Below are 22766 nucleotides of genomic sequence, written 5' to 3' on the forward strand. Positions count from 1 at the left end.
ATCTAGGATAATGTCCCCCTCGGCCCTCTGCACAGCATTATGACATTTAGATCAATACTCATCCCATTTCTCCACTACGCCAGCCAGCCATAAAGCATAAGCTATGTCCATGTGTATGTTCCTGTCACTAGTTTTATGTAACTAGGCAAGTCAGTAAAGCCCATCAATCAAATGTATTTATAAAGCCCTTTTCACATCAGCTGATGTCACAAAGTGCTTATACAGAAACCCAACCTAAAACCCCAAACAGCAAGCAATGCAGGTGTAGAAGCACGGTAGCTAGGAAAAACTCCCTAGAAAGGCAGGAACCTAGGAAGAAACCTAGAGAGGAACCAGGCTCTGAGGGGTGGCCAGTCCTCTTCTGGCTGTACTGGGTGGAGATTATAACAGAACATGGCCAAGATGTTAAACGTTCATAGATGACCAGCAGGGTCAAATAATAATAATCACAGTGGTTATAGAGGGTGCAACAGGTCAGCACCTCAGGAGTAAATGTCAGTTGGCTTTTCATAGCCAATCATTCAGTTATTTACAATGACGGCCTACCCAGGCCAAACCCTAACGACGCTGGGCCAATTGTGCGCCGCCCTATAGGACTCCCAATCAGAGCCTGATACAGCCTGGTTCCTCCAGCATTATAATGAAAAGGCGCCGCTCGGTCCCATTTCTGGAGACTTGTGGGAGGAGTGCTGATTACGTCGCTCACTGTATGCGCTTTCGGGTAGCATGATTGTGTCCAGACTGAGGAGAAGTCCGCGCACAACGCATCCCTGACCACCTCCTGAAGTGGTCAGACAGATCTGAACACAATCAGACCACAAAGCGCCTTTTGTGCGTCTAGACCAGCCTTTTCAATTTGATCTTCGTATTCTGATAGCAGACGTCACATGTAAGTGTCAAGTGTAGACACAACCTGATCCATGGAGTGTGTGTACAGAACTTCCTCTCCATCTGTTCACGGCAGCCTATATCCACACACTTAGACTAAATAGTGCCGCAGCAAACTCCACACACACACGGTCCCACACAGGTAAACAGCTGAGGACATACTGTACACACAGTATAGAAGGGAGGGAGAGATGGATATTGCTGGGCCACAGCCAGAACTCACGTTATGCAGTACCAACAACCGTGACTAGACATTCAAGCTACAGTGTTGTCTGTGTATGTGAGTGTTCTCAATCAAAACACAAATAGGCCGACCAGATTTTGACAAGAGGAAACATCAAGGGAGTAACTTATTGTATTATATGAGTGAACAATCAGCACAGAGTGAGAGAGTCTTATAGTTCATTTGAGGCTGCTGCTGCGATTCACATAACAGCGTTCCAACAGGGTAGCAGAGCAGGAAGTCAGACAGGTTCCCAGCCTGACCCCAATCAACACAATGGGCCTTCTCCATCAGCACCTGTCTGCTGAAGTCAAACTGGGGCCAGACATGGGGTGTATTCATTAGGTCGGATTCCGTTGCAAAAGTTGCAAAACATTTTGCAACAAAAAACGTTAACTCCAACCGCACTTCAACGTGACGTAAAAGCCATTGTGTTCTTAAAAACAGAATTTGTAGTTATTTATATTGAAACATTTTGCAACAGACAAAACAATTTACAACATAATCCGACTAATGATTACACCCCATGTTCAGCAGGGTGGTATGTTGGGCAACGATCAGATAAGTATTTTCTGTAGAATAAGGAATTCAGTATATCAGTTCCATTAGTGATCTTTCTATCTGCAACCTTCCACAACATTTGTGTGTAGACTGAATGAGGCCCATCAGCATCTCCATAGCATGCCCTACACCAGGACAAGGCAGCCCAGAGGGCATCCAGTCAACATCTCCCCAGGCAGGGCCTAGTGATAAGAGCACTCACTCATTCAGGGCCCAAGGTTAGGCTAAAGGCAATCAGTACACGGTCCACCCATTCACAGCCAGTCAGTCCCCCCCACCCCACAGTCAGCACCATAAAAGGCACTGTTGACTGGCATGGCAAGGCACTCTCACTCTGCAACACTTCACAAAGCTGTGTGGCTGTGATGGACTTTGACCCAGTTACGCTCCTACTACAACAATGTAAATCAGTGGTTGAACTAATCCCACTCTACAAAGGCTTTATCTGCTTGTTTACACCCCGCTGATAAGAGCTGCCAAGATGAACTAACGGTTCAACCAACTACCTGTGGACATTCAAACATGGCGCCATCTTAGGGTTTGTGACAAAGGGATTTGAAAAGTAATGAGTCAAGTGACTAACTATCGTTGATCTGGTTTTGTTGCCGTCTAATTTTAGGCCCTAATATGCCTCCCAGTAAGTATAATCAAAGCATTAAAGATGATCATTGTTATGACTTTACCACCTTTAACCATAAGGGGGAAAACTGTAAGCTGCCCTAGAATCAGCATCTAGGGCAGTGGTATTCAAAGTCGGGGTCACAAGCCCTAATGGGGTTGCGGGGGAATTGCAGTGGGGTCGGCATTTCAAATAATAATACAAGTACAGATCATTGTATGGGACATTATACAAACGTTTTTGCGAAAGATTTGAAGAATATAATTTTATTGAGTAATCTATTTATTGGTTTATTTTCCTTTTGATAAGAGATGAAAATGTAATGAATTTAAGTTGATTTGTTCATGTAAAAATAGAAATATACTGATTTGAAGGTTGTGACATTAGATTTGGGGTGGGGTCAGCAGAAATTCTGGCAGAACAAAAAGGGGTCCCCAAAGAAAAAAACTGAATACCACTGATCTACGGTCAACTTCATTGAAGTGAACTTAATTCTCCAATCATTCAAGATAACAGATCAGGCATATCAGGCCCATTCTACACACTGACTCTTAACACAGGGGTCCCCGAGGGGTGTGTCCTCAGCTGTACTCCCTGTTCACCCACGACTGCATGGCTTGGCACGACACCAACTCCATCAAGTTTGCTGACGACTCCACAGTTGTAGGCCTGATAACCAACAAGGAGGAGGGAAGTGAACTGGCATTGTGGTGCCTGGACAACCTCTCCCTCAACGTCAGCAAAACAAAAGAGTTGATTGTTGACTTCAGGAAGCAGAGGAGGGAACATGTCCTGATCCACATCAACAGGACTGCAGTAGAGAGAATGAGGTTTTATGTTCCTACTGCTGCATCATCAAGAGCATCCTGACCGGTTGAATCACGGGAATTGCTCCGTCCAGCGGGTGGTGAAGACAGCCCAGTACATCACCCAGTACATCAACTGACCACCTGCTCGGATTCTCCGCACCTTAGCACACACGCACACCACACACACACACACACACACACACACACATCAGAACTGATGCTATCAGACTCCTATTATAATAGCTAAATACAGCACAATTTAAACACTTGCCCACCAAATGTTTATTCTACTGAGCCATTTCATTTAAGGTGGTATTCTTAACTTGTATTATTTCTTATTGCTGTTGCGTTTTCGAGAAGGAACGTGCAAGTAATCATTTCATTGGGACGGTGTATACCATATGTGTATCCCGTACATACGACTAATAAAACTTGAAATGTCTAATCACATGAAGACCAAGATAAATGAAGCCTGCCGGTCTGTGACATCACTCATATCCTCCCTTACAGCCATGGTCTTAATCCAGCAAACAGGGCCAGTGGGGTGGATGATTAAAGCCTATGGTTAGAGAGAGGGGAGGTGGATGGCTGAGTAAAGCCCTCCCCCTGGCTACAGGTCAGTCATAGGGGGGAGGAGATGTTACTGTTGTGTTCAGGAGGCCATGGTTGATCAGGAGTTCAGGACAGTCGACAAGCCTGATAGTTGGGACTGAGGTGACGTCATCCCACCTCCTACTCTTGCTAATTCTCTCCCTATATCCAACTCTACTTTCCGTTCTCCTCCCCGCTACTCCGGTCCCGCTCTCATCCATCTGTGTTATCCCTGGTTGGAGGATGCGCTCTCTCTTGGTGCAGCACCTTATGAAGTCAGCCCAGTGTGTGAGGTGCACTGATCTCTCTCTCTCTGCAGCACATTACAAAGGGGATTGAGAAATACGTTTACGGGGGATTTCACATGAACACCATCTCAGGATTTACTGCACTTTTCTCGGTCTCACAAGGCTTGGTTCGAAGAAAATCTTGACTTTAACAAGAAAAGAATACACTAAAATACTGAAGTTGGGCATATTCGACAACATTCAAGCAATGGCTCCAAAATGCCAGGTCTCATTCCTAAAGTTCAGCAAATGGGCCAATTTCTGTGGTCTTTTGTTCTAGTGCATTTCCACCAAGTGCGTGAAAAGCATAAGTTCACACAAATGGGCCCTATAAATCCTGGAGGGTAAGTCAACCCTGCAATTCTGGTGTTTGACAAGCCGTCCTCCCACGTCAAACTGATCTGAGAACAGTAATTAGTGTTGTGCAGGGCTTTTAACTACCTAGTGAGCAGGCAGCCACCTCCCCCAGACATACAGTGTAGTTTATATGGGAACTATTAGATAGGGTCTGACAGACACAGCAAAGTAGTGATGGGGGTGGGGGTTGGAAAATCAATAGATACATATAGGGAAATTATTTTCACTTTTTATGGTATCGTTTTGAAAATATCGTAATATTATTTTTGCGCGAGTTGGCTGTACCTGCACCAAAACTCTAGTATTGTCTTTTTAACTTGTTCTATATCTTTTTTTAATAGGGAGACAATTTTGTTTTTCAGCACTTTCAATTACATGACTGATCACAAAACGTGTTCTCTCAAGGTTAATGTCCCTCTACAGCAGACATATGGAGAGCCAAATGATTGGAACATTGAATCGTAATAAAATCACAGTATCGAATCACAATACATATCGGTACCAAAGTATCGTGACAATATTGTATTGTGAGGTCCCCTCTATGTCAAATGTATTTTAAAGATACTTTATGCCTTGAAAGACCATTCTGTTGACATCTTTGCAGACAGTCACTTCTCAGAACAACTTAAGAACTGCAGGGTCAGTCAGAAAGAAGAGGGTGCTGACAAGACGCCAGTTACCACAACAACATGTCACCACGTGTTTGAGATTAGCCTTGCACAACGACGTCTGACAAAACGTTGCGTTAATATCACTCAACGGGTTCAGCCACATATCGGAGCTTGCGCAGTTCTGAGAGAACCGAAGCAGAACAGTGAAAAGCACCAGCGCTCCAAAACATGGGCTCCATTTGGCAGAATCACAATCAGGAGAGCTAGATTAGATTTCTAAAAGGCAGTTAAAACCAATTTGAAACGTCCAATCTAATAAACACTAACGTATCTAACAAAACTTCCAGGCAGCTTGGGGAGACAGACACTGCTATCAGTGCAGGTCTGGGGGGGGGGGGGGGGGGTGAGGCTACGACTACAACCCTCGATGGAGATACTATCAACACAGGGGTCAAGACCTCAGGGTAGATTTTATCAGTCTGAGAACAGACACTTTCCCCCAGACAGGCCTTACATCACCCTCCACTACCAGCTCTATGGACAACCAGGTCTCCTGAAAGCAGCCCCTCTCCTATACAACTCAAAGAGCCCAACTCACACTTTGCCTAGGCAAAGATAATGTATTGTAATGGAGGACTGATTGGCTTGTCAGGTCTCTAAAGGCCTTCCCACATACAGGGCCTTGATTTGGAAGTGACTGGTGGATTTCCAGCTTCATACGCAGACAGACAGGAGGAGTCTTACTAAATAACATCTCCTCTGGGAGGCTAGTGGTGGTCAGACACACACTAGGACCCGTCGTAACCATAGCAGCTACTGTGGTGGTGGTGGTGGTTGTGAAAAGCCAAGAGTGGAGAGCTGAAAGCCACCCAGCCAGTCAGTCCATCAGCCGGTTTATGTTAAGACGCCGCATTACAATCTATCCCTCCTTAACCTTCACTCTCTCTATTCCATCGCTCAAAGATGGGCTGAAATGCCATTAGGTCCCTCGCAGTGCTTAGTTCAACAAAGAGGCTCAACCCTCTCCAGTAATAAAAGACAGACGCACAGCTGCAGCCTGCGCTGGACCACTCCCCTGAAGAGCCTTAAAGAGAGAAAACAGAGAGGCCAGAATCCAGCCACATCCGCCTCTACAGCTGGAGGGTCATACCAGAAAGAGTGAGAGAAGAGAGTCCCCTTTATCACTTCTCCCTGATTCGATCTCTAGAGCTGTGTGTGGTGCAACATTGAGTAAACATCCAGACAGTCCAGCTTGGCTAATAAAAACCATGGTAAGCATGTTAAATTAGCTACATGGCACATTTCTAAGAAAACAGTCTCAAAGTGCACTGAGTGGGGTCAGCTGATACATGCACATCTGCACTAACGCTCTCCCCTTAGCTAAACAGCTAGATGCACAGCTAGAGACCCATGGAGCTAGACACATTATAGACATGTTCCAACAGCAAAAAGACCAACATTTTTACTACAGAGAGGAATTCGCACTAGTACCGTATTCCCATTAGTGTGAGAAGTCTAAAATTAATTTAAAAAATAAATAATTTAATTCAAAAACAGGCTTTTGTTTTATTTTAATTGAATAGAGGAAAGACTAAACTTGACATTATTTTTAATGCTTACACCTCAAAGTCAATGTTGTTGACAGTTCTACCGTCTCAATTTTACAGCTAAAAACCACACGTTCTCTCAAGGTCGTGAGAGGACCGGCATTAAACACTGCATCTTCTGAAGAGGGAGAAGGTCAAGGTCAACAACAGCTCTGTATAGCAGACTCAGCCTGAGGATATGGAGCTCTGGCAGGGAAGACAGTCTCAGACCTCCACCACAGGGGAGTCTCTGCAGGAGATCTTCCCCCAGGAACGAAGCCCTGTTCTGGGACACGACTCAAAGGAGACCTGGGTCTGTATGTTTGCTGGCCCCATGAAACAAACTTGGCAGGTGTCACCAACGTCAGTCACCCCGTCAGTTGACAGTCAGAGGGGAAGGTTCAGTAGGATAGGCGACTAGGAGCTGGCCGTATTTAAAGGTGCTTTGTGGCTGATGACAGTAGTGATGTGCAGTTCAAGAACGAGTAATGATTTGTTTTTCTGAGTGACATTTTGGCGTTCGTTTGACCTGCTGGCTGCAATGACTACAGCAGGATTAATACGCACTCCTCCAGGTCAGCGGCTCTGGAGATGCTCTTCGACCAACAACTAAAATAGATCATGCTGCTGGCAGAAATAACAGCTTAGAGAAGAAAAACACATGTTTAGAACTGGTAATTGATCACATGGTGCAAGAATGAATGCAATTAATTGATTATTAAATTCTGTTCAACAAACTTTAACTCGAGAACGGATAGTTTGGGGTGCTGCAGTTCGAACGATATTGGGCTTATCACCATCACGGCAGTCAAGAAATGCATTTCGCCAAGAGGCATTCATTGTAAATAAGAATCTGTTCTTAACGGACTTACCTAGTTAAATAAAAGGTTAAATAAAAATCTAGTCCGTTTGCTGCCACAACTAGACCTAGTTTCAAGTGTATCAAGAAAATCTTATTCTATGTATAGCAATCAACAAATTAACATTGTTTAACTTTTACAAGTCTGTCACAAATGACAGCTCCAATAAGCCCCTTATGGTGAACAACCTGAACGAGAGGCTCGTAGAATTATGACTCTTTCGAGTTGTCAGTTCATCGTTCACCAGTAGGGGATCCCGCGAGCATTACTGACCGAAATGAACGAAATTAGTCGAAAGATGTTATTTTTACTGAACGAGTCGAAAAGATCAGAACTTCCCATGACTAGATGACAGCCCATCTGATAACAGAGCCTGTTGCAGGTCGTTGTTCAAAATGAATTCCAGCTGCATGTAGTCATCTCCCCAGGACTCTGGGTTATTAATCTGACCTTCCTTAAACATGCTGTGAGGCGTGACCGCCTTATGGGAACAGCTCAGCCGAGGAGGGCGGGGGTCCTCTACTTTCTAAGTAAATATTTTTTGACTTAAGCGAGACTTCAGAGGAAGTGGGGGGGGTGACCTCACGCTACTCCCAGTTAATGTTTGTGGGCTTCTTCACATTCTCCTCAGTAGAAACTAATGTCACACCCAGACAACCCCTCAAGGTCTATCAATACACTGTTAATCAGAGCTTTAATAGCTTTCAATACACTAGAACAAACCTCCTCCTACACCAGTCTGTATTTCCATCTTCTCATCTGATAAGCATGTGGTGTGTCATAACCTGCAACTCTACCTCCCTCTATGGAGAGTCACTTGTTGGTTGGCCCTCCCTCAGTACATACAGCAGCAGTATCCTGTGTTAGTGCTGGAATGGAACAAAGGTCTGCTGCACAGCGCACATCCCGAAGCGCCCCGGGACTGAAGAACACAGCTCTATAGCAAATCTCTCCGACGTGCTCCATATGAGTGCATCTCCTGTGTCCCAGGTGTGAGTTGTGCCCAGTCTGTTCTGTGTTGAGCATTGTGGGATGGAGTGAGTGAGGACCAGGAACGTGTTCTAAATTAGCTGATGCCATGCAACACTGCAAATTAACTGTGGCAAACACTTAACTGTGCCTGCCTGCCGACCAGGGTGGGCCTTGATAAACAGACAGATCAAGGTTACGCGATAGCCCAACAGTGGCCGATTGTTACCAGGGGATGGCGCAGTATTTACTGTGCTCACAAGGAGGAGGGGTAACTTCCTTCCTAGTTCTGAGGTCTTTACACAAGGCCCCGGCATGATGAGAAGCGCTGCTGTGTACATAGACAGCAGTAAATTCCAGGGGGAGATGGGAGATGGGCCTGTCTGCCTGCCGCTTCAGTAACACAGACCGTTTAGGGGAGGTACAGCGTCTTAAATTACCCTTCAACTCAGGCCGTTTGCCTGGCTGACACTTGACATACAGCCATTGTTCGACATGGTCCTGGCTGAGCAGACAGGAGAACAGCATTCCCTCTGCTACACAGCAACAGCCTCTCTGAAGGCCTCACTGTTTAAGCAGAGCTGGAAAGTATGAGTGGTGAAAGAGACCCCTATACACTGTGTACTTGCCAATAATATCCATTGATTAGGTTTTATGGATAAAATAGCTGGATGAATGGGGACATGGTTCTGAGCTGAGCCTGGCAGGTCACATGGTTGGCTGAGTGGGTATGTGGGTTATCCCATCACTGGGAGCTCAGACCAGGTCCTAGTCATGAACCATTACAGCACAGGGAAAACAAACACAAAGGATGAGCTGAAGTTGGTTCTTTTTTTTCTCCCTTGATAAATAGCGTTGTTCCTGCCAAAGAAAAAAAGTTCCTGTCTCTCCTAATGGAGCCCAGTGAGAATTGCAATCCCAGTCCCAGCACAGGCCTCTGATTGTTCTTCATTGGGATGTTATTCAGTCTTACTCGACAGCTCACGCACTGACAGGCTAGCGTACACAAACTCCCTTTTGACCAAACTGTCGGCAGCCAGAGAACACAAAATTATTTTTTTGTTTTTTTAAACTGCAGTTCTGTACGTGCAGCCCCATGCTTCCTTATAGATGGAAGCTTCCATTTACTGTTGCTTTTCCCCCCCACTGCCTGCCAGTATCACAGGAACGATAATAAGACAGAGTCTAGTTTTAGAAGAACCGGTCAGTATTCTTCTGGTTGAGTCCGTAAGAGGGACTGCCGTGTGCTGTGCTTGAACATCACATGGGATAGGGCTGACTCCACACACCACTGTTATTTTAACAATAACTGCATTTCTGCACTACTGTCACTCTGTCTCCGGACAAACCAAAGAACTATGTTCAGTTTGAGGAATCAATCAATGTTTAAAGCTGGTTAATGGCCTTACGTAAGCCCTCGCTGTGAAATATTGGGTTGTGGTGCAACACGGTAATGTGTGATTACAATGTATAGATTTTCTCACACACGCAGGTTGCATGTCAGAGCGCTGTCCACACAGCCTGTGTGTGACCTTAGTGTGATCTGTATGGTCCTACTTTGTGTGGAGAAGAGATGTGACACACAAGCACACACTGAATTATGCAACAGGGCACCGTCAACTTCCAGCAGCATTGGAGAGGTGACTTTGGTACAAAGAGAAGAAAAGAAAAGGGCTGACGAACGTTAGCCAATTATCGGAGACAGCAAAGCTCTACAAAATTGACCACAACCTCGCACTATCGAGTCAAAGGCCGGTCAGTCCTTAGTAAGTCTGGCCACCTTAGGACACCTGTGTTAGCAACAATAACCAGGTGTAGTGTAACCATAGAACCCTGCCCAGGACACTGACGCCAACCACTTCAGGTTACAATGGTGTTTGCAGATGAGACAAGCCATGACAGGCCAGGCCTGTGTTGTTTTTACCCTGGAAGGAAGACTTCACACCACAGGTATGGCAGCTGTTCTAAATCTTACCGCTATATGATGTTGCTAAGTACTTATGTATTTTGTCTTCAGGAACTGATGCCAGATAACTCCAGAAGACTGAAATGGGCCATAAATGAGCCTAACATTAAGAATAACTGTTCCGTGAAACTGCGCCCATTATTCCAACAAAGACATATTGGGATTTGACAAAAAAGATAATTGCCTTCTTTCCTCCCACCTAAATCATTTGCAGGCCCATTCCCAGGTTTCAAATCACATTCAACATAGCTATGAAAGCACATCACACACTGTGCCAAATGCTATCAATCCAGTCAACTGCCTCTCCTCTCCAAGCGCGAGCCAGACTGCTGGCCTCATATGGAACACATCTTCTGTCAGATTACTCTGTGTGTGTGGGGGGGGGCAGACACCACACAGGAGCCCACCACTAAACACATGGGCCTGAGGGGAGACTTCTGGGAGCTGACCACATCCTTACACAAAACTGTTCCCACACAGGGTCCTCAAACCCACCCCCAACCCACACCCACACCAGCTAGACCGCACATCTGGGCCCAACCTGAGTCAGAGCACTCGGTCACTCAACGCCACCAGGCCTCTCCTCCGCTGGGCTCCATGTACAGCCCAGCACCAGACTACTGCTAGCTAGGACGTTCCAGTTCCACTGTTTAGAATGAACCCAGCAAGTCAACCAAGGGAAAAAGAAAAACATGAGTGCAAAGGAGAAACCAACTCGTTTGAAGGGATTTTTAGTTAAGATTAACAAACATGTGAGGGTGGAGCTGTGTTTAGGGAAGCCTCAGTCACAGCGGTCATCTTTCAGACAGCCATTGTCTGTTTGGCAACAATATTATTTGCGTGGACCAGGCCCGGCCGGCCGGTTGTGTTCTACTGGCCCAGGTCTACATGGGTGTGGGTTGGGGAGGTGGGCCAGAGTGAAAGAGCTGCGGGAGACGACCCTAAAAGGCCTCCCTCAGCCCCACCACACATCAAGGTGGGGTCAGGTCCAGTCCTGGAATTAAAACACAGACAAAAAGGAGACCCATATGAGAAGCAGCAGATGTTCCCAGTTTAACTTTTGGCGTTTCAGACGGGGCTGCCTCAGGCACGGTATTCCCACACACACACCCTCGCAAAGAATACAAATACCAACCGGCCAATTCTACTGCAAAGGACATAAGCCTTTGAGTTATTGCATCCATACTATCCTTGTCAATCATATATTACACACATACACAATGTACTTTAAGGGGCTCACCTAACTTTTACAAGACAACCCTGACTTGTCTAAAGGATCCTACAGTGCTTGCTCCTACCCGATCATTCATCCGCGACTCCCCCTCAACCCCGGCCTGTGATCTAACAGGCATTTATCAGCCACAGAGGAGCTGACCAATCCCCAGTCATCTGAGCAGGGAAGGCAGGGAGGGAGGGCTGGTTTGGTCCCCCGGGGACTACAGGGGAGAGAGGGGCTCTCATTCCAGCATTATCTTCAACCTAGCTCCCTGTCCACCCACACACGCCCCCCCCCATTCCCCTCTCTGACCCACCATAACCCCCCTCCCACCGGATAGCTACGCTTATCTTTCCTGCCCAAACCAAACAGAGGGCCGACTCAGCACACCCCAACCCCTCTCCAACAGTGTGACAGAACGGGGCCTTTCCTGTGTAAAGAGATTAGGCCTAGGCTTGTAGGGCCGGGGGCCATTCTCAGGTATTTCCTACATACAACAGTAAAGATGCTCACTACCCTGGGCCGGCCAAACATGATTTATACCAATCTCTACATTTATTTTATTACATTTTAGTCATTTAGTAGAGTCCAGAGTGACTTACAGTAGTGCATTCAACTCAAGATGGCTGGGTGGGACAACCACAGTCATATTAAGTACATTTTTCCTCAAAGTAGCGATCAGCAAAATCAGAGCTAGTAAGTGTGAAAAGAGTCAAGCGCGAGTGTTAGTTTATGAAAGGTGTGTGGGGGGGGGGGGCAGGGACTCTGTTTTCAGGGAGAAGCTGGTTTCACCATTGGAGTGCTAGGACAAAGAAGAGCTTGGACTGGGCTGAGCGGGAGCTGCACTCCCATAGGGGCGGGAGGGGCAAGGTTGAGGTGTAGGGTTTGACCATAGCCTGAAGGTAGGGAGGGGCAGTTCCTCTTGCTGCTCTGTAGGCAAGCACCATGATCTTGTAGTGGATGCGAGCTTCGACTGGAAGCCAGTGGAGTGTGTTGAGGAGCTGGGTGACATGAGAACGTGGGAAGGTTGAACACCAGGCGGGCTGCAGCATTCTGGATATGTTGCAGGGGTTTGAACGCACAAGCGGGTAGCCCAGCCAACAGCGAGTTGCAGTAGTCCAGACAGGAGAGAACAAGTGCCTGGATTAGGGCCTTCACCGTTCCGTCTACTGGGATATGACGCCACGCACCATCATTCATTAACTTGAGTAGAGGCATTTGAGGGGGGCTGGCTTGATCTCATAGGGTCAAAGATGAGTCGCCAGCATTGCCGAAAGCAGCATCAAGGAGTTTGAGCAGGACAAACAGTACCATCAGACATACAAAAGAGATATGTCATACACAAAGCAGGGTTCTGAAATACAGGCATGTTGCAGTCCTAATGTAAGGGAAACAACCTGACATGCAATAGAACATTCTTCAAGAGAAAAGCCAATCAGGAAAGAGGAGGAGGACAAAGACCGCACACAACCATGAGAACATTGCCTCATTGGTTGTCATACAGAGAGAAAATGGTTCTCTGGTACACAAGCACAACAAGGCCAATGTATAGGCTACATAGTACTGTATGCACAAGGGCCATTAAACTCTAGTTTAATGAGCAAACTCCAATTGGACATCAGGAAGCCAGCAGTAAGTGCATTAGACTGGATCTGCCAGGAGGCTCTCTCTCAGCAGGTAGAAAATGAGAAGAGGACGTCCTGCCGTCTCTAATCTCTCTCTCTCCTACTGCATTCTGTTCCTCGTCATAAGAGAAAATAGAGGTTTAATGCATCTCTACCTTTCACAGTTCTAGAGATTTAGATGTGCTTTCAAACTTTAGGTTGGTCCCAAATGTGGCCATCACTCACACTAAATGGGAGGGCTGCCAACTGTCCCCATACAACAGTAGTCATCTGGATAATGTGGACTGGAGTATTAGATCTAGCACTGAAGATTAAACAGATCTTTCTATATTACATTATTCTCCAGAAGTATTAAAGGGGAATCCTGTATACGGGATTTGTATGTGATGTTCACTCAAATACGCAACGATCACCAGACACCATAAAGGAAGTAGGTGAGGCACGAGTCTTACTATCTCAGGTTTCAATTCAGACTACAAGTTCAGGCCAGAATCCTTCTAGAGCTAAGCCAACTCCCATACCAGTCTAGCCTCTTGAGACTTGTTGTTGTTCATAAACATGCGTGACACTCAGTCACAGCCCTCTCAGCACAAACCCAGAGAATAGACATTCCACACACCACCCCGCCCACTGACAGACCGTACGAAACAAAAAGACACCATTCCGTAATGTGAAGGATGACCACAAACTATTTGACAGACAAAAACATTTAAAATATTTTTTTTGCAAATGGAAGGAGACATTTCCAGTAACTAAAGCACAAAGGGTGGTTGAGAGAGGTTTGAATTTCCCCTGGCTAAGCAGACTCAACACAACGTTTTTTTCCACATGAGGAAAGTCCTGTAACAATAAGCCCAATAGACATTGGGCCTGCAAATATCAAATTTCCTCCAGTCAGAATAAGGAGTAGGATATAATACCAGGTTGTGTGATCTCTATTGGTTTGTCAAATAGGCTACATGGGAGCTGAGAGGAGGGTGACAGACAAGTCATCAGCCCACAATGCCCGTCTGATCCTGTGAGGTCACACTGAGTGACATAATGTCTGGCTCTGAATGACAGAAGGAACAGCCAAGCAGAGGACTGGGTGTGTTGTGTGGACCAGTAAGGAGGGGGCAAGGGCGGACTGGAGTGACTGTCAGGCCTCTGTGAGGATTAATGGGGTCTGACAAGCCAAGGCCAGGGAATAGAACATAACATTTTTGTTGAACAATCAGGAGACCCCTTCTAATCTAAGACATTTTGAATTTGGGGCGTTATCGTTTAACGCAATGTGCACCAGGCACCAGCCAGAGATGTTTGGTTAGTGGTGTTTCTCTAGCGCTCATGCGATTGCAAGGTTTGCAAAAAAAAATGGCCAATGGATTGATGCAAATAATCATAACAGCCTTCTGTCAGGTAGGCTACTTTGTAGTTAGCATTTCAGGTTTTTGGGGAAGCCTTTCCATCTACCAGCAGACGGTTATCATTAGCATTATCGCTAATGGCTACACAAATTGTAGATTAGACACACGAGGGCACCACACAACGCACAGAGAAGTGAATTCCTGTGCCGTTTGAGAAACGTTACGGAAAAAATAAATAATAATCACTGATGCATTTTGTTCATGTGTTATGATTAACTTGGGTAAATTCATGAACTTTCCAATAAGTTCAATACATTTAGTTGATTTTCTACTAAGTGCAATGCATTTATGAATATTGTTGAATTCAGTTTTAATGTTTGGATTCAAGTTTCAAATGTCACGTGCACAAGTACAGTGAAATGCCTTTCTTACAAGCTCTAAACCCAACAATGCAGTACAAAAAAAGAAAAAAAGAAATAAAAATAAGAACAGGAGAATGTAAGAAGATATATATACAGGATCAGTTCCAATACCATATTTATAATGTGCAGGGACACGAGTGATGGAGGTAGATATGTATAGGGATAAGGTGACTAGGCAACAGGATGTATGAAAAACAGAGTAGCAGCAGCATAAATTAAGATTGTGTGTGTGTGTGTGAGATCCACATCAGAATAACAGGATCAGGGAGAGGCAGAGACACAGTCACATGAAAGCACCTGTGGAAACTGCAAAGGAAAAATAAACTCGCCGTCCTTACCATATCATGTGACCAATTAGCCAAAGTGCAATATTTGTTAATGGAAATGTGTTCCACTTTGGATCACTCAACATAATTCAGCATCAGGCCCCGGCATAGATTAGACAGACCAGGAAGTGTAATAGCAAGTCTGGCCATGAGATATGGGCCATAATTCCATTTGAAGCCAGTAAGACAAGTTGTGTTCGTGATCTTTGGGCCACTTCCTAATGAACTGAGCCATTACTCTAACAGAGCTTTCTCAGCTAAATACACAGTCACACACAGGCAGCAAGCCTTGAGCAGTGACATAGAACTCATTTACAGCTTCATCTCCCAGTAGAGGAGACGGAGGGCGGGATGAACAGATGTATTAAGAGAAGAGAGGAGGAGACACACGCACAGTAGGATGTATGAGGTGAGCCAGCCCAACTCTCAGCATCCCCTTCAAGTCAAATGCGGTGCGCTCCAATAGTTCAGCCAATACTAGCCGAGTCATCTTGTGAACTGTACAACACCAGAAGCAGTAATCATATATTATTACAATGAATGTCTCAAACTTTAAGCAGATAATAATTTGGCCCATTGAAGAGGAGCCAAGTGTTGGCCAGTATTTTATTTATTTATTTTACCTTTATTTAAAAAGGCATTTTCAATGACGGCCTAGGAACAGTGGGTGCCTTGTTCAGGGACAGAACGACAGATTTTTTTTACCTTGTCAGCTGTGCTTCTACACCTGCATTGCTTGCTGTTTGGGGTTTTAGGCTGGGTTTCTGTACAGCACTTTGAGATATCAGCTGATGTACGAAGGGCTATATAAATAAATTTGATTTTGATTTGGGGGATTCGATCCTGCAACTTTTCGGTTACTAGTCCAACACTCTAACCACTAGGCTACCTGCCGCCCCAGTATGAGCCGCAACAAACAGTTAGAGGGAATGACTGATCCAAATTCACAGTCAGGATGTGCTAATCCCAGACAGCCCACTCCCAGGTCCCCACATATAACCACTCTCTGGATTATAAACTCACAAATTACAGCTGTTGGACCTGTTGGTAACCGTGTATATTCTGTGTAAAGTATAATTACAGTACACAGCGAGCACCCACACAAGGATGCTTCAGTGTGTGTGTGTACATTTACTGAACAAAAATATTTAAAAAACGCTACAAGTGTTGGTTCCATGTTTCATGAGCTGAAATAAGAGCTCCCAGAAATGTTCCATACGCACAAAAAGCTTATTTCTCTCAAATTTTGTGCACAAATTTGTTACATCCCTGATTGTGAACATTTCTCCTTCGTCAAGATAATCCATCCACCTGACAGGTGTGGGTGTGGCATATCAAGAAGCTGATTAAACAGCATGATCATTACACAGGTCAACCTTGTGCTGGGGACAATAAAAGACCACTCTAAAATGTGCAGTTGTCACACAACAGAATGCAACAGATGTCTCAAGTTGAGGGAGTGTGCAACTGGCATGCTGACTGCAGGAATGTCCACCAGAGCTATTGTCAGAAAATGTTATGTTAATTTCTCTACCATAAATCACCAACGTCGTTTTAGAGAATTTGGCAGTACGTCCAACCAGCCTTACAACCGCAGACCACCCCAGCCCAAGACCTCTGGTTTCTTCACCTGAAGGATCGTCTGAGACCAGGCGTCGTGCAGGCAAGCAGTTTGCTGATGTCAACGTTGTGAACAGAGTGCCCCATGGTGGCAGTGTGGTTATGGTATGGGCAGGCTTAAGCTACGGATAATGAACACAATTGCATTTTTTTGATGGCAATTTGAATGCACAGAGATATCGTGATGAGATCCTGAGGCCCATTGTCATGCCATTCATCGTCCACCATCACCTCATGTTTCAGCATGATAATGCACAGCCTTATGTAGCAAGGATCTGTACACAATTCCTGGAAGCTTCCATGGCCTGCATACTCACCAGGCATGTCACCCATTGAGCATGTTTGAGATGGACGTGTACGAAGGCGTGTTCCAGTTCCCACCAACTTCACACAGCCATTGAAGAGGAGTGGGACAACAGTCCACAATCAACAGCTTGATCAACTATGCGAAGATGTGTCGCTTTGCATGAGTCAAATGGTGGTGACACCAGATACTGACTGGTTTTCTGATCTACGCGCCTATTTTCTTTATGTATCTGTGACCAACAGATGCCTAACTATATTCCCAGTCATATGAAATTCATAGATTAGGGCCTAATTTGTTTATTTTAATTGACTGATTTCCTTATATGAACTGTAACTCAGTAATATGACTTGCCTAGTTAAATATAGGTTAATAAAATCTTTGAAATTGTTGCATGCTGCATTTATATTTTTGTTCAGTGTATTTCAATGCAGGGGAAAAATCTCCATGGAGATGGTAAACCTGAAATGAAAGAGTAAAGAAAATAGGTGTGACAAATCTAACAACACAATGGCTTTGATCAATTTAAATCTCAAGACTTGATGAAGCAAGATACGGTTGAGATTGGTTGAAATTCTGCTCCTGTATTTATGGTGATAGGTCCTCAAAACTCAAAATTACATCAAATCACATTTTATTGGTCACATACACATGGTTAGCAGATGTTAATGCAAGTGTAGCGAAATGCTTGTGCTTCTAGTTCCGGCCGTGCAGTAATATCTAACAAGTAATCTAACAATTTCACAACAACTACCTTATTCATTGCTTTAAACTTGTGTGTGTATAAGAATATGTACATATAAATATATGGATGAGTGATGGCCGTGCGGCATAGACAAGATACAGTAGATGGTATAGAGTACAGTATATACATATGAGATGAGTAATGTAGGATATGTAAACATTATATAAAGTGGCATTGTTTAAAGTGACTAGTGATACATTTATTAAATCCAATTGTTCCATTATTAAAGCGGCTAGAGATTTGAGTCAGTATGTTGGCAGCAGCCACTCAATGTTAGTGATGGCTGTTTAACAGTCTGATGGCCTTGAGATAAAAGCTGTTTTTCAGTCTCTCGGTCTCTGCTTTGATGCACCTGTACTGACCTCGCCTTCTGGATGATAGCGGGGTGAACAGGCAGTGGCTCGGGTGGTTGTTGTCTGACAAACTCCAAGCGGACTGTCATGTGCCTTTTTACTGAGGAGTGGCTTACTGAGGCCCATTATCAGAAACCATTACTCCTGTGTTCCAATGGCACGTTGTGTTAGCTTATCCAAGGTTATCATTTTAAAAGGCTAATTGATCATTAGAAAGAAGAAGCCTACATAACCAACCCATTAAGTAAAATGTAACATCCATATATGGCCAGCTATGTAAACTTTAACATGGATTTATCCTGCAATAGATGCCGTTCAATTGGTAACATACATTTGTGTCTTCTTCTAATGCCTCAACCGCTACGGGATCGGTGACGAAGAGGCTGTTAAGGGGAAAGTAATCTAAAAGTAACTGAATGTAATCAGATTACGTTACTGAGTTTGGGTAACCCAAAAGTTACATTACCGATTACAATTTGACAGGTAACTAGTAATGGATTACATTTAGAAAGTAACCTACCCAACCCTGGCAACAAGTCACATGCTAGAGAGTGCTGCAGGACAAGAACCTCTCATGTCATACATGACCTGGAGAAATAACACCCCCCTTCTCAAGGCCACCCGACATCGGTCTTTTGCTAGTGGACGACGAAAGCAGATAAATTAACAAGGTATTTCACTGTGTCCTTGTTTAAGGCAGAACACAACAACAGCATGGTTAAAAATGAACTGGGATTAAACATTATCTATCAAAGGGTCAGCTGATCAGTTTGAATATACATTATGTTGCTCTAATCACTAACTCAGTCCTCTTTCCATTCAAAATATAACAAAAACAAGCTGTGAAACTGTGCTTTATTTTGGTTGGTAGCAGTAGCACACAAAAGAGATGGGCGCTTAATTTCTGGCCAATCCAACCCATAGTCAACATACGCAGCATTTCCCCAGGATCACAGTCTGCACACATTGCCAGTCAGAGGGCGGATATGATAGGTTCTAAAAGGTGAACTGTTCCACTGACACCAACAATCAAATCACTGGCTTCCACATGGATGGAATGGAAACCTGGATTCCGACAAAACTGTTCTGACAAACAGACCCAACCTTCTGACAGGATGCAGTGCTCCATAGGGCTTTGATTTGGGCCAGTCAAGTTTCCATCCACCCTCTCTCAAGCCATGCAGCTAATGAGGATCAATACGAAGTTGGTGAGGAAAAAGCTGTTTGGTTGGTTTTAAAATGTAAGCCCTTAAGACTGCTGGTACTGTATTTTGGCCCTACTCCAAAGGATAGAGACTTGGTCAGCAGTTACAACTAGTTGAATATCTTATAGCATTTATCAAGACTATTAAGGAGAGAGGGAAAAAAGGAAGTGAATTCCACAGGAGATAGAGGAAAGAGATACACTGACCCATCTGCTTTACAATAACCAGCCATGGGGTCATGCTATAAAACCATGTCATTAACATCTTTGCAAGAAATGTATACTTTTTTGGCTTGAGGAGCGTTTGTCACGCATGGGCTAAAAATGACATAGAAGCCTTGATGCAGAATGTTATTATGTTAATGACATCCAACAATCTCTGACATTTTGTTGGCAAGTTCATAAGCAATGGAGGAAATACAAAATTGACATAGGGTTGTGGGTGTGGAGAGCAATGACTAGAGTGGGGAGGGGGTGTGTGTTACATGTGAGACATGTTAACCAAACCATCACAAAAGCAAATTCTCTTAAGCAATGTAAATATAAATACTAGCAGGGGAATACTGACTCAGGACTACAGGAACACAGCAGCAACAGTTAGGCCTAGCTGACAGTGAAGCGGTCCTTCTGTCCAAAGCTAATTAATCGGATCAAAGGGGACCCCCATCACCCCCAATGCTTTGACAACTTGGAGGTGAGGGGTGGGGGTAGCTGGCTTCTGCCTGCGCGCCAAAAAACACTTTACTACATGTAGCAAACTGTACACACACAGTCCAACAAATATTAGCTAGATCTGAAACCCATCAGACAAAAAACAACCACGTGCGTGTTGGATGCAATAAATATAAACACGACAGGAGACGCAAGAACACGACTCATTTTAGTAGCTAGTTTGATTAGAAAAGAGAGATAACTAGCTAGCCAACCATCATCATAAATGGCCAGTGTCAGACCATGTAACGTTAGCCTAGCTAGCTAGCCAGCCATCTGGATATATTGAGACACCCAGCAACAGGTTAAACACTTAACATTGTCTTAGCAAACACTTATTTTATATAGTAGACCATACAGTAATGTTTATTGACACCAACTAGCTACCTTACGACCTAGTGACATAGCTACATGATGAGTGGCAAAGAACATGGCTTTAATGAGTAATGTTATGTTCCTATAGTCCATTACTGGGCTAGTCATCATCCCAACTCAACACTCTCGATAACGTTAGAATGATATCTAAGCTAGCTAGCTAAAGACGCCGGTGTTTTACTTTGCTGCTATCCATAATCATGGTGCTGAAATACAAAGTGGCCAAACGACAATCTAGCGATATGAGCTTACTACTGTTAGCTAATGTGTGCTTCACTTGTTTACAATGTGAACGTATCTAATTTTTTAAAACCAACACAAGAAATGCAATACCATTTTTTGTCTATCTGTAAATAGCGAGATTTGGAGTCGTGATTTTCCAGGTAACCGTCCACGTTGGATTGCATCTGTGTGTGTTTAGATGCTAGCTAGCTTGGTAGCGAATAGTCAAGTGTGACTGCAAGTTTACAATCTATTGCATAAATTACTGTATTCACCTCGTCCGCCATTGCATGCACTTGCTACAGCTATAAACCGGAGCGTGCTGCTGGTGAGCAAGAAAACAGCCCCGAGCTGTCTTTCTAGCTAGCTCTCAAACATTACGTTAGCTAGCGCCAATGATCTGGTTGTCAGGTTGGTTAACTCAGTAGCTAGTTTGATTTGCGATTAAGGTGTGGATAATTTGTTTTTCGAGTTTGAGACAGTTTTGTGGTCATTTGACAATTTCAACAGTACTATACAGGTATTTGTTAACAAATGTGTTTGGTTGACAGTTTTTCATTATCAGACAAGAGAATCCGCACGCGTATCCCCCGGTCTTCTTTCCACTTGGGAATGATTGCCTCTCTCCCGACGGGTGCGGCCTGTGCTCAGGGAAGGTCCACGGACTCACCTCGGTGGGTTGGCTGATCTCGAACAGGTCAAGCCGGTTGGCGTTCCAGTGGTTAATGATGTCGGCTAGTTTCCGCCGCTCCTCCTCCCTGGTCCCCGACATTCTGAATCCCGAATGATACTCTCTACTGAAGAAAAATCCCCTTACAGCGATAAAAAAAAAGCCTCTGATCCGATAACTTCACGAAAGAAATGCACCCAGGATCTGGGCTCTATACCGTTCGAGTGTTTCGCTGTCACCGGTAGCTGTACCTCTTGCGGACCGCTCCTGCTGTTTCCGCGTTCTCCTCTCTCGCTTACCGCACTCGGTTCTCTCTCCCCGGGAAGCAAATAGGACTATTTCAGCGCGCGTTCACGCCCTTACAATTTGCCTTGCACGAGCACAACAGTGATGTGTGCCTTCCCCTGCGTTAACTAGTTCGACTCCAGTACAGTGTCCAGTCAATACAATAAATATATAAACATTTCAATTGTCAATTGGGTGACCATGAGAATGGTCAATGAAACTTTTTAAATTTACAGACAGGTCATTGTATTTTACTGTAATTGAATGACTACTGAATCTTTTCAGGAAAATATTACGTATTTGTGTAAATTGTCATCTAATTCTATGTAATCTAATATGACAGTTGGCCTATGTGTTTTATCAAGTAAACAAGCATTGAAGGGAACCCTGTCTCCCTCCTTGTCCCCAAAACAGATCTGAGTCAGCAGGTTGAACAATATGGTTGAATGTCACACTGGCTACCATGGTAATGCCATCATCCTGTGATCACACCCACTGAGACAGAGGTTTGTTTTGGATCTAAGAAACATACAGTTACATGACATAGGCCTACCATGTGATTGAAGGTTCAAATGGTGATAGCCTCCTAATTGATACTCATTTATTGCTACAACAACATTTTGATTCTGAAGTAAGTTTGGCACAATGATCAAGACTAAAAGCGTTGGAACAACAACCTCTTGCTTTAGTGTGTGCTGTAATTGTCAGACAGGATAATGTCATGTTGTATGGGATCATAAAAATTGGGATGAACAGAGCTTTGGCTCATGTGGCTCTGTCTGTGTGGCCTATCCGGCGTAGCTTTCGCTCCTGTGCTCATGCGAAAGTGGAAGGGCCATGGGGCGTGCACAGTCAGACAGCATCACGTTAGACCTGACGAGCCCAGCTGTGCAGTCCTGGGCAGCAGTCAAGTCAATGAGGCAGGCAGGGCTACTGTGGCCACTGACGCAATATGAGTTCATTTACATCATTACAATGCGTCAGTACTGGGCTGCCTGCGTGCTAAGGCTATATG

The 22766-nt window shown here is 44.6% G+C and overlaps 1 protein-coding gene across 22 annotated transcripts in view; it reads right to left on the bottom strand.

Annotated features, from left to right (window-relative positions):
• LOC139556292 (afadin-like) overlaps positions 1 to 21897 on the bottom strand; it is a 127333-nt gene extending 105436 nt beyond the window's left edge. For 9 of the 22 annotated variants that reach the window (XM_071370086.1, XM_071370101.1, XM_071370083.1 and 6 more), the window contains exon 1: positions 21467 to 21802. In XM_071370086.1, the coding sequence (XP_071226187.1) occupies positions 21467 to 21568 (102 nt within the window). In that variant the 5' untranslated portion in view covers positions 21569 to 21802. Of the gene's footprint in view, positions 1 to 21466 lie in introns of all 22 variants that reach the window. The other 13 variants (XM_071370102.1, XM_071370099.1, XM_071370097.1 and 10 more) reach the window with 4 other exon arrangements.
• Between the last annotated feature and the right edge of the window lie 869 nt (positions 21898 to 22766).

The sequence above is a fragment of the Salvelinus alpinus genome, chromosome 27 (assembly GCF_045679555.1).
Source record: "Salvelinus alpinus chromosome 27, SLU_Salpinus.1, whole genome shotgun sequence".
NCBI classification, from domain to species: Eukaryota; Metazoa; Chordata; class Actinopteri; order Salmoniformes; family Salmonidae; genus Salvelinus; species Salvelinus alpinus.